This window comes from Tympanuchus pallidicinctus, unplaced genomic scaffold (genome assembly GCF_026119805.1).
Source record: "Tympanuchus pallidicinctus isolate F22 unplaced genomic scaffold, pur_lepc_1.0 scaffold2, whole genome shotgun sequence".
NCBI lineage: Eukaryota > Metazoa > Chordata > Aves > Galliformes > Phasianidae > Tympanuchus > Tympanuchus pallidicinctus.
The window spans coordinates 44,387,776-44,400,477 of record NW_026294721.1 but is presented as its reverse complement, the minus strand read 5'-3'; the positions used below and the strand labels follow the sequence as shown (position 1 = coordinate 44,400,477).

The window sequence follows — 12,702 nt, the reverse complement described above, 5'->3', positions numbered from 1 at the left end:
AGCAAACCATGTTTGCAAACGTGACATCAAGCTCCTCTCACCTCATCCACAGCTGAAAAACGGACTGGGTGCTTCACATCTGAGGTTCTGTCTAACTGGCTGTTTCTTTTACATATTCCAATTTGAATTTTGCCCTTAGGATTTTAAGTGTGCAGTGAAAAAGTGCATTGACCTAAAAAAAATCTGTTTCCACGCACACTATCTGTAACAGCAACAAACCCAGCAAGCATTTAAAACAGGATCCAGTATTCCGAACACTTCAGCTGCTACATTAAAAACCACATCCATCAGCAGCAAACATGATAGGTGCAAAGCGTATTGCAGAAAAGACCTGAATTAAACACGTATCCCAGCAGCGCGGAGACATGAAATCGCTCTTCCTGGGAGCACAGACATTCACCACCAGCAAACAAAGCAGAGGGCAGACAGCAATTCCTCTCCCAGAAGCTGAGAACACGAGGACTCTGGCAACGACTCGCAACAAATGGGCTACTTCATGTATTGTTTATTACCCACATGAGCGAATTGACCATGTCGGACACTCCGTCGCACACAGGGCAGAGGTTATGTACAAGAGGGACACGTGTCCCCAAAATAAGTTTAAGGTGTACAGGTTTGTAATGAGAACCAAGATGGAAGGGAGAAAACCAAACACAAGGACATTGCAATCAGACTTTGACCTTCAGGTACAGAAGAGATCTCTGTCTCCATGGAAGTGGAGCTTTCCAACTCTTAAATAAATGGTATCTTAAAAATAGAACATTTAACAATTCAAACACATTATTATTTCTTCTAAATAAATATTGCATGGAAATGATGCTGCGTTGCCACCACAGCCTCCTCTCCTTCGGGGACTCAACCACCACCTCTAATTTTCCTTAGATGCATAGTTTTATTTCCTAATGGCAAATCCTTTTTTTTTTTTTTTTTTTTACTTCCCATTTTATAAAGGGCCTGATCAGACTCAGGTGAAAACTATGGGCACCTTTCCCTAACCCTCGCGGGCCTCTCACCTGGCTCATGATGGAAATACAATGGCTTTCTGAAAATTAGCTCCAATTTAAGCAGTCTCTTCCACCAACAGAAAGAAAACGCTGCTTCCACCCACCCTCTGGATTTGAAACGAGAGCCCCTGTTCCACCTTCCAGCTGCTTCCAGCAACAACAGCACTCCCTGCCCTCTTCCTCAGCTAGAGCACCCGGACACAGCCTTGCTGCAAGGAGAAATCAGAAAGCAGCAGTGACCCTCTGCTCTGCAAGCCAGGAGCAAGCAGGCTCCCAGTCACTCCCTCTCACAGCCCCGGGCAGCCTATCCCCAAAATGCAGTAAGGCTTTTAATAAAGTGAACATAGGACAACTCAAAGGTGCGTCTCTGGCACAGCATCCAGCCCATGGCAGGGGGAAGCTGCTCCTGCAGGACTTATGTGTGGTAATGCAGATTCTTCCCTTGCTTCCAAGTATTTTTTGCAGATTCTTGTGAGTCTCCGAACTCCCAGCAGGTGTTTTGCAAGGGCTTCTGCTGCACTTGTGCAGATCTGCTCCTCCACCCTGAAATGATGTAGGGAAAGGGAGCTAACTCACCAGAGATACGTTCTTCCCTGTAAGCGCAATTTATTTTGGGACATCGTCCTCCTCTTCACCACTCCCGCAGCTGGGAGGGATGTGAGAGGTGACCAGAGGGCTAAGGCACACTATCAGATATGACGATGGCAGGATGCTGCTGTCATGCAACAGGAAATCTTTGGGTACAGAAGGCTGTCTTCCTACAAGTGCTGTGGATGCTGCCTTCACTGCTACTGCCACCTGCCAAATCACAATTCCAAACATGCAACTCCTGACTAGGACAAAGTCCTGACTAGGACAAAGGCTTGCAAACACCTTGCTATTCCCTTTTGTGTTCCCTTGAAGACAAGTTCCACGTCCCTGGGCCCACTCTGTGGTTTAGCTGAGGTAGAGTACACAGTTACCTCCCACATAAAGGGCATTTGATTTTGGTATCCACATCCTGCTCCCGGATATTCATTGGGACCAGCAAGGGCTGCAGGCCAACATCCAAACACAGGACTCATCTTGTGCCCCATGAGGCCACGTGGCCTCTTCTTGTCCCACCTCTCCCACCCAAAACAGTACTCAAGTGGGCACAGTGACCCACGACAGCCCTCCATCTGTCCACTCCCCCCGAATGGGCGCAGCGTGAGTGGACGAGGTGTCCTCAGCAGGAGCAACATCCCTCCATCACAGGGCCAATGCTGAGCCCCAGCTGCATTTGGCTTCCACAGGTGAAACAGAGCGAGATGGTGAGCAACGTCATTTAGGGTGTGTGCCAGGCCAGGTGGAGGCACAGTGACGTGACTTTGGAAGTGGACGTGCAGCACCAGTGGCAGGGTGTCATCAGTGCAGCTGCTGGCAGGCAATGCACGTGAGTGAGGCTGGGGCCGGTGAGGCAGAGCACTCTGCTGTCTGTACCACATTGTTTCGGTGATGGGGTTGCCACTCGCCATCCAAAAACAAAGATCCAACACGATGGACTGCACCCATGCTCGCCAATACACTCATTTCACATCTCCTTCAGGCACACAACTGACTGTGGTGTGTTGCATAATAACTTCTGGAGGCAGATTTCCTTCTTGTCGGCACTTCTTCAGGTGTGATTATTGTCCTGCTGGTTATTCGTAATAGAAATGTTTTTAGACCATCAACACATAGAGCCACTCAGACGATTCATTGCACTTCACCATTTTAAACGAAGGCGCCATCAATGCTGAGGCCCTCCTCTGTCTCTTCTTTTCCAAGGCAACAAAATGCTACCCTAAAATTAAAGTTCATTTTTTTCCAGTGTAACCAGATTACTTCACCTTTATTCATTTCCCTTGCAGGTGCTTTGTATCCAATAATTCAGCAAGCCAGAGTGTTTCTGAAGCTTCCAAAGTGCAAAAGAGTTCAAGGTACTTAGCCACCACGAGCACCAGTTAAGGCGTACTTGAGTTCAGTCTCAGCCAATGTAAACCCTGTCTAGTGTAGTGTACCATTTCGGTCATGCTACTGGTCAGTGCCAGAGGGCACACCGCTGTGCTGAGTTCAGCAAAAAACTCTGCAAAAAGATTAGAGAGAGAAAACGGTTGGTTGGTTTCACGCAACAGGCACAGCATGTTTGGCAATACATCCCTTCGCCCCGAAACACCATGTGTGTGACGAACAACAGCACTACGAGCACTGTGTGGGCTGACTGAGCTGTGTCCACACTGGGGCTGTCGCTTGTCCAACACTGTTTGTGTCATGGGACAACAAAAACAGTGTTTTTAACAGTAAAACTATAAAATGCGAGACCCGGACAGGCTGAGAGTTGGGCAGAGAGGTTCATGCAGAGAGGCATGTCCTGCACCTGGGAAAGAACGACTGCACACATCGGTACAGGCTGGGGGCTGACCTGCTGGAAAGGAGCTCTGTGGAAAAGGACCTGGGTGTCCTGGTGGACAGCAGGTTGGCGCCTTGTGGCCAAGAAGAACAGCGGGATCCTGGGGTGCGTTGCAAAGAGTGCGGCCAGCAGTGTGAAGGAGATGGTCCTGCTCCTCTGCTCTGCTATGGTGAGGCCACATCTGGAGCACTGTGCCCAGTTCTGGGCTCCCCAGCTCAAGAAGGACGGGGAACTTCTGGACAGAGTCCAGCGGAGGGCGACAAAGATGATCGGGGCCTGGAAAACCTCTTGCATGGGGAAAGGCTGAGGGAGCTGGGGCTGTACAGCCTGCAGGAGGGAGGCTGAGAGCAGATCGGATCAGTGCTTATCAATATCTAACGGGTGGGAATCATGCGGGTGGGGCCAGGCTCTGTTTTGTGCTGTGCAGGGATGGAGGCAATGGGCACAGATTGGAACGCAGGAATTCCATACGAACATGAGGAAGAAGTTTCCTGTGAGGGTGACAGAGCACTGAACAGCTGCCCAGAGAAGCTACAGAGTCTCCTTCTCTGGAGACATTCAAAGCCTGCCTGCAATTTTCCTGTGCAACCTATTTTAAGGAATCCACCTTAGCAGGGAAGTTGGACCAGATAATCCTCAGAGGGATACCCTCCAACCCCTATGATTCTGTGATTCTGTGTAATAAGAATGCAGCAGTTGTTTTACTGCCAAATGCTGGTCACGTACTCAATAAGGACTCCAAGTGCTGCTTGCTTACTCTGTTATAGCAGGAAACAAGTCTCACCATTTTCAACTCAAGAATTCCAGAGACTCTGACAAACAAAATGAAACACAAGGCCACTGGGCACAAACCTGATTGAAAGTGAAGTGAACCAACTCAGAAAACCTAAGCTCCCTGCAAGGGAAAAACAAAGAGCAGAAAAACTCCTGGGCTGGCTTCTCTTGTTAGCACAAAGCAATTTGCCTGGTTTCCTGCAGTGAACCCTTAGTTCATAGACATCTGAGGCTGCCAAGATAATCTTTTAATTGGAACACTCACCAATATATCATCACTAAGTATTTCTGCCAAAAACCTGCCAATACACCACAGGTGTCTTTTCAACATATTTAAGGCTTTCTCCTGCAGTCATGGTGTTTGTTATACTAAGTGTTAGAATTTAAATAGGTTCACACAAATAAACACAGTGTGCAAAATGAAAAGCTAAAGTGAAGGAACCTTACCCTTATTATTCTTGGACAGTGCATCAGCATGTTCCCAAATATTATACGCATAGAGGACATAGGAAGTGATGTTGACATATGAAGAGGTGATGCTTGGGATGGTGACTGAAGAGCCAACGCCGTTGCAACCGCAATTGCTACCATTTGATCCCTGCTGAGAACTCACAGATCTGGCAGGAGAGGGCACTGGAGAATGAGGAGAAGGCATGCCTGTGCTTCTGCAGGAGAAAGAAACACCACCGTGAATGCCTGTCTTCAGAGGTAAATGTCTTATCACAAGTTCCTGACATTTCATGCCAGGAGCTATCTGGTGCCACCTGGACCTGCACTCAATGTGGCCCGCTTGCCACAGGGTAAGGTTCCATCATTGCTTCCTGCCACTGGTTGAAGTTGCTTGTATGAGATAGCCTCCACCACTGCACCTGGGAAGCCATTTACATATCAGCAAGCCATACTGCACCTGTGGCAGAAAAACAACTGGATCTTTAGACCAAATGAGCCTCTCAGTCACAGACTTTAAAGGGGATCAGTGTGGAACTAAGCATATATTTCCCAAATACATTCACTGCAAAACAGAGGAAAACTCTTCTTCTGTCCTAAGGTGCAGGTGCTGTGTTCTGAACTTTGGGTCAAACACTTAAATGGCAGCTTTCCTTTTGCTGCTATGCATACAAGAACTGTGCTGTAAATATAGGAAAGTGACAAATGTTCAATAATTCAAAAATCAGAAAATGAGTTTCTTTTTCTTAATTGATGACTAACACAGAGAAAAATATACAAGTATCACTTCAAAGTGATTCTAGCATGGTGTAAAAGCATTGTCTTACTAGGTAGCAGCCAGGGAGATGGGCATGATATTCCAGAGAGTCTTAGAGATCTCAGACATGGAATAGAAGGACGACAAGAGCAGGGGTTCTGAGAGCAACACAGCCACAGTGCTCTCCCCACTGTCCTGGTGGAGAACTGATCCCCAGGACAGGCAATGACTCTCTGGATCTCATCCCATAATAAAAAAATCCTTCACTGATGCCAAAGACAAGAAAGAGAGCAGAAACACCCCTGTGCCCCCTAACGTGATGTCAAGCAGCAAGGTGGAGTGGGTAGCAAGTCATTTTCAAATGTAGTTAGCATCTCAAAGATTCCTGCTTCAGTTTCTGCTCACACCTTAGCAGATGCAGATTTTCACACCTTACCTTGCAACACACGGAGAAGGTGCCTGTGTTATTCTGGAAGAACTCTGCAGCAAGGAAGAGAGCTCTTGTTAGTTTTCCTGGCCATACCAGAACGAACTGTAGCCCCTGAGCTGGCAGCACGGCAACACAAGTGCCCTACCTTGAAGTGGTCGTTCAGGATCCTGGAATACTTTATTGCAGTGTCTCTTTTGTAACGAAACATTGCCATGTGCAGGAGGGACTGGCAGCGCATGCTGTGAACAGAAAGACAGTCAAGAGTCAGCACTCATGCCTGGTGCCACTGTACCAGCAATGACCACACCAGGCAGTACCAGCAGCCAGCAGCCTCTCTGACAAACCAAGTTCAGGATCTCCTCTCCTGCTCAACTTAATAAGAGTCAGATTCTGTGAAAAAGAGGAAGGGCTATGTTTTAAGGAGACGGGTGCACAGCCCTTTTGGATGCCAGGGGCTGAGTGAGCCTTCAGCCAGCAGCAGCAGCTGCTGTGCTCAGATACAGCATCAGTTACACAGCCAAAATGTGGGCAAGCAAATCACATTCTTCTGCCTGGGGTGAAAGCCTTCACACACTCTCCAGTTACCAACAGGTCAAATTTTGGAGCCTGCACCTTCCATGCCTGATCTCTTGTTATATCCTAGCCCACTTTAAAGATTTTCCAGTTTGCTCTGGCTTTTATATTGGTTTTTCCCTTGAAGAACTCTGATTCCCATTTAACTCATTCCTTCACTCAAATAAAAAAGGACTTTCACTGTAGTAAGTCTACAAACAGAATAAGAAGTTGGAAAAACAGCTACGCACCATAACACAGCAAAGACATGTTCATGTGAAGATGCCGAGACATCCGTAAAGGGTTTTAGTGTCATTACGTACCTGAGGGAACAAAATGAACAGCATCTGGTCAGTCATCAGGGCTCTCAAATCCGTTTAGAAGAACAACTGCATGCCACTGCCTCAAACACTGCTCCAAAACCCCAGAAAGGTGATGCCCCCATGGGTGCAGGCCTGAAGCCCTCAGCAGGAGCTCTCCTCACTGAGGGTGGAATATTAATTCCAGGCCAGGTAAGACATCTTGAGAGGAGTTCTCACAAAGCAAAAAAGCATTGTGAAAACACAGTCCATTAAAATCAGAAAGCAGTGAAATTTAAAAATGTTGAAGTCTGCCATAAAAAAATTATGGCAGCTGTTTCAATCAGCTCCATGGAAAGGAAGTCATAGCAGCTGTTGCAAACACACACACAACCGTCAACTTCAATATGAATAAAGTGGTGCCTGTCTCTTTTCTATCTAGCATAGGGCTCCCTGGGTTGTACTGCCTGCAGATGTCATACCAGCAAACAACACAACCACTGCTTCCCTCCAAGCACACTGCCTGACCGTCATGGTTCCAAAGCCACTTACTTGAGCAGATCTATTGTGTCAGCGAAGATGCTGTAAGCAGGTTTTGGTGCTTCTGCATTCGATTCCAGGGCCATCCCGTATTCAACGAAGGAAAGGGCAGCATCAAGGTACTGAAAGGCCTTTCCAGTCTTGTCCATCTGTTCGAAAAAATGTCTCACTTTCACACAAAGGCAAAAACTATTTATCTCAAGTGTACCTGAATTCCTTTTCTCTCTCCAAATAGGCAGAATTTGAAGAAATTACAAAACACACATCAGGTCTCCAGGTAGTGATGGAAGGCTCTCTGCTGAGCCCCTAACGTTGTCCTGCTCACCAGCCCTGTGTGCTTGCACTATTGGCCTCTCTTCCTTGTGTTCTGCCACAGCAAGTGTTTTTCCTATGGCAATAATACTTTCTAGGTATTCTTGGCAGCACCTGGGGCTTACATTCGCAAAGGGCATTTCCAAGTCTTGTTCAACAGCAATGCAGTTATCACCAGTACTCTGGTATTTCAGAGCAAACCGCCCTACAACTGACTTTCTGATTCAGCTGCCAGGACTTTGTGATAGCTCTGCAGAGCAAAGTCAGCTTTTATTCCTGTTCTCCAGGTACAGTCTCTGGACGTGTTTATACAAAGGGAAGTGCCTGAAAATTTGGTAAGTAAAAATAGCCTCCCCACATATGACTGGAACGTGTTCCACTAGTGGAAGGGACACCAACCAGCACAGTTCCATCATGTACCTGCAGGTGTGAGATCCCAGAGGAAAAGCAGTGTCAAGCACAGGGCTCAGGCTTACCATGGCATCAGCCTCATGCTTCATCTTCTTGGCCTCTTCCAGGTAATATTCTGTCAAATGCTGTCTGAAATGGAGACAGGCAGAGGAAAACAAATGTAAGAGAAAAAGGATATGGAAAGTAACAATGCTAACCTTATCCAGATGATGCTGTGACTCCAATACAAGCTGATACTGCTATCAAACACACATCAGATTTAGAAGAATCACTACATGAATGTCATGTGCCTGTTTAAAGGTTCATATCCTACTGGCCTGCCACCTGCCAGGACTCAGAGAAACCAACAGCATCCCTAGCTGTCAGGCACATTGCACAGTCCCGTGCAGAGTGGGATGTCTGTAAGTTAAACAAGCACCTGACTTCTACTAGACAGCTTCCCTCAAACTGAGGGCTGCTAAAAGGAGAGACCATTGCTTTGTGGGGATGTCCTGGAGGTGACAAGGCAGGTCTAACAAAATCAATGGTCAGTACAAAGCAGGAGCCACAGTGACTGCATGGCCAGCCTTGCCTGCCATCTTCAGAGGGGCAATCTTCAGAGAACAAAGTCTTACCTTTCAAACTTGATTTGAGGTCTCCTCGGTTTGGAGGTACCATTTGGCACAGAAGGCACTGGTAAAGAATTTGTAACATCCCCTGCAGATCCCTGAAAAATCAGGAGCAGAGATAAAGCTGATTAGAGAGATCCACTTAGAACAGTTCTAAAACACGGCTTTCCTAAATTTGAAGTGAAAATGTTTATTTGTCTGAGATATAAGCTACTTTTCAAGGTTCCTCCCCCTATTCTTTCCCAGACCCCAGGCCAATACTGGAAATGAAAACCTGGCTTCCCACCAGGCTGCTGCTGAGGTTTTAGTGCCATCAAACATTCCCTGAGCAGGCAGGAATTAGGCAGCAGTTTTCCTTGTACAATAGCTAAGATAGCAGTAAGGCTGCCAGCAGCACATTTTTCACAGCCACTGGAAAAGACAGGAACTGGTAATATTCATTCACACTTACACACTTAACCACAGCAACTCCTGAGTCTGCATTACTAACTACAATGTCAGGAAAAAGAAAGTAGTGAGAAGCCAGCTTATACAGCACGCACAGCCTCCATTAGAGTGCATGCATGTGGAAGTTCTGGACCACACACATACAGGCACTCAGAAATGGCAGTTGAGCTGAATTTCCTAAGCCACTAATGTGAAGATCTAGCTGCAAGAATCACTAACAATATTTCTTAATGCAAGCTATAACAAATTCTACACAGGTTGCAGCCAAAACCAGAGTTTGGTTATTTCTTACTCGCAAGCAATCCGCTTGTTTTTGTTAGTTCGTTTTTTGTACACACACTTCTCTTTACACCTACCATACCTTACTGGCAGTTGCCTACATTCAGGACCAGTTCCTGTCATAAACACCATTATTTTTTATACATGGTCACCCTTTCACACTGAGTTTCACCAGTGAGATGAAAACAGAAAAGTGAGTAGCGATACAACAGCATGGCTATTCAAGCTAGGAAGATACAGTCACAGATTGCCACTGAAGGGACAAACATGTTTCAAAGAGCTCTTTCTGGTGGCTGGTTTACTGTTCTTCTCACTTACATCCTATAGACAGGTTTCTAAAGAGAATTAGATGGCAGCTACAAGTTGCAGGACACATCCCACCACTAATAACCAGTACCTACTTTGTTACCCTTCACCTGCTCAGAGTGGTTTTCCACCATCTTCTTCTGCTTGGAGGAAGAAGGATCCTTGTGGTTGCTTGTGTCCAGGGCAGTGCTGCTGGCAGTGGCAGGCGGATGGCTGTTCTCACTCCTGGGTCTTTTATGGGCCTTCTTGGTTGGCTTTTGTGCAGGATGCAGGGGAGACGCGGGCAGCAGTGGCAGGGGTTGCCTGAGATCTTTGTTATGGGTCTCAGACGAAGTGTTCCATGCTCTGGAGATGGGAAGTGAATTTTGCAGTTGGGATGAATACAGTATCTATATAATATTGAGAGTGTAGGTTTTTTTTTTTAATGAAAAATCATCCTTAAATGCACTGTGTGCCCATACTGTTTAAATTTCTTCAGAAATGCAAGATGATTTATTAACAAAGATTCTAACAGAAACAAAAACAAAATTTCAGGGACTTTGCTGTGTATTAGATACCACGTGTTCAGCTGCCAACAACACACAAGCAAGTTGCTCTTGAGGTAGGAATAAGCCTCTGGACTCATCCTTGGAGGAAACGTGCAAGCAGAAGGTCAGGATGCTGCAGAAATGCCACAACACCTTCTCATTGAAAAAGGGAGGGGGCAATTCCAGAGAGAAAAATCCCCAGGACCAGTCACCCAAGATTGCAAGGGAACCACAGCACTGCGTGTCTCCCCCTGCTATGGAAGAAGGCATCTTCTGCAGCCACTGACGCCTGCCCTGACACATGACCCCATGCAGGCCTCAGCAGAAGTAAGCACAGTTGGTTCTTTAAGGACTTGCCAACTCTACTAGACAACACATGTGAGGATTCAAGGGAGAAAGATTTTAAATGCTGCACTTTTAAATGGTGGAGCTGATCATATTTAATAATACTGTGCCAAATTTCTGACCATCTGGGGTTGGGATTACAAGGGAACTCCTGCAGCTATAAGCAGAACTCAGTAGCTCTACGTCTAATTTCACTGACGCTCATTTACATTATTTTCTTTCAGTTCCTCTAAGTTTCCAAGAAAATAGAAAGTGTTTAGAGTGAGGAGTGCTAAACATGGACCCTGACTGTCAAGGTTTTCCCTGGAGAGAAGCAGCTGAGTCAGGATGCAAACCTCAACAAATCCAAGCCAATACCTCAAGCTCATGATGGCTCTGAGTAAGCAAAAAATGACTGCAGCAGCTCATGATGGATGCACCAGCCTCCTCTCTCGGGAGCGCTGCCCATCAAGGTACTTTCTTGGAAGCCATCAGGCAGACCTAGCCAAAATGCTAGTGGTATGCTGTTGTGCAAATCATGGAGGGAGTTTCAGCAGAACTACCAGAAGCACTGCCCGTGCAATTTCTGGAATAAAGGAGACATTTTTGGCTATGAAGGCCACCTAAAATTCCTGGCGTGATTCACAAGGCGCAGTGGATGTGCACCTATTCAGCTACACACTGGGACAATTTGAGGGGAGAAGGGAAATGCTTCTGACAAGGGATTACCACTGCAGTCAGACAGGGTCCCAGCAGGCAGGCAGTCTGCTGCAGTATTTCCAACTCAGACACCACACTTTGTGCAATTGTTTTGTTGCACAGCATCTCTTCTGAAAGATGGCAGTGCCACTGTGTGGATATCAGCCTAGAAGGAAAAGCAGCACTGGCACAACCAGCGATTTCATTTCCTGCAGCCTCAACAGATTTTTTGAGCTATGTGTAATGGAGGGATCAGTTCAGCAATCTGAACTGCAGGATGGATACCTCTGTGTTTCAAATGGCCAAGCCTTCATTTCATCTCCACTGCTAGAAATTGGGACAAGTGCCACCGCATGCAATTTTACAGCAACACAGTGTAAGCGTGGCAGGAGGCCAAGCACCAAAACATCAAAACATCAACTTGAGCATTGCAAAGGATGAGAAAGATGGGGGGCACTAAGGGCAACTGCATATCTGCAACAAACAAAAAGGCAAATAACGCTCCTACAGCGACGTGGCAGACAAATTTGCAGCAGATTATGTTTCCAAAGGCACATTATGTTAAGCAAATTCACAGGAAGCATGGAAGGTTTCTCTTTGTTTTAAAATTGTAAAGAAATGCTCAGTTTAATGCATTTTTTCTACCATCCCACCACTGTATACTCACTTCAATTTACAGGAGTCTTTGTTAGGTGAAGACTGCAGTGATTTTGCTTCTTTGTCCAACTTCCTTTTCTTCCTATCGATGTCCTTCTCCTTTTCTCTCTAACAAACACAAACAAAAAAAATCAACTTTCATGTAAAGCACAGAACAAAACAGCTAAGTTTGATGGTTTCACATTAAAAAAAAAGAAAAGAGATTGGAACTGGCAAAGTGGAAAACCAGAGTACAGCAGATTTCAGGCTCCCTGACAAGTCCTGAAATGACCTTTATCCACTTCTGCTTGGACAGAATAATTATTTTGTCACGGAGGGGACGGAAAAGCTAAAGTTCTCCTTGCCAATAGTTGAAAACTGATGTGCTTCCATACTGAAAATGCACATTTCACGATGTGATTTCTGCATATTGTTTTTTTTTTTCTTTTTTTTTCTTTTCTTTCTTTTTTTTTTTTTTGTCTAAGACTAGGGAGAAAAAAGCCTTCATCAGAGACTTAAACCACTCAGCTTCCTGACAGGTGAAGGGATTTGGGTTTTATCAGCAAGAATCAATTAGAGGGTGACATTTCAATTAAATCTGCAGCCTACACACTGCCCTCCAGTACGGCAGGAACCACTGAGGCAGAGGGGTAATAAAGAACACCTTTTATGCACACTCCATAGATCCTATGATACAAACCATGAGATGCCAAATCACCAGAGGATGAAAAAAACTTCCAAATAATTCACTACAACACTAGAAAATTCATAGAAAAGGAGCACAAACCATGGCGTACGTGGTGCTAGCAAACAGCATCTGAGTACTTTCCATCCATCTCTTAAGAGCAGGTTCATGTCACTGTGATGCAGCTCGGTGGCTTGCACACAGACGGTGCAGAGAGCCACCAGGGCAAAGCTCCAACATTGGGATCGTGTCCTT

At 46.0% G+C, this 12,702-nt stretch overlaps 1 protein-coding gene across 3 annotated transcripts in view; it reads right to left on the bottom strand.

Moving 5' to 3' along the window:
• Positions 1-485: 485 nt before the first annotated feature.
• The window catches only part of AFF1 (ALF transcription elongation factor 1), a 54,551-nt gene continuing 42,334 nt past the window's right edge, over positions 486-12,702 (bottom strand). For 2 of the 3 annotated variants that reach the window (XM_052683017.1, XM_052683019.1), the window contains exons 12-21: positions 11,794-11,891; positions 9,672-9,921; positions 8,551-8,642; positions 8,002-8,065; positions 7,226-7,362; positions 6,626-6,697; positions 5,968-6,061; positions 5,829-5,872; positions 4,636-4,853; positions 486-3,090 (exon numbers count right to left, since the gene is read on the bottom strand). In XM_052683017.1, the coding sequence (XP_052538977.1) occupies positions 2,969-3,090; positions 4,636-4,853; positions 5,829-5,872; positions 5,968-6,061; positions 6,626-6,697; positions 7,226-7,362; positions 8,002-8,065; positions 8,551-8,642; positions 9,672-9,921; positions 11,794-11,891 (1,191 nt within the window). In that variant the 3' untranslated portion in view covers positions 486-2,968. The remainder of the gene's footprint in view (positions 3,091-4,635; positions 4,854-5,828; positions 5,873-5,967; positions 6,062-6,625; positions 6,698-7,225; positions 7,363-8,001; positions 8,066-8,550; positions 8,643-9,671; positions 9,922-11,793; positions 11,892-12,702) is intronic. The other variant, XM_052683018.1, reaches the window with a different exon arrangement.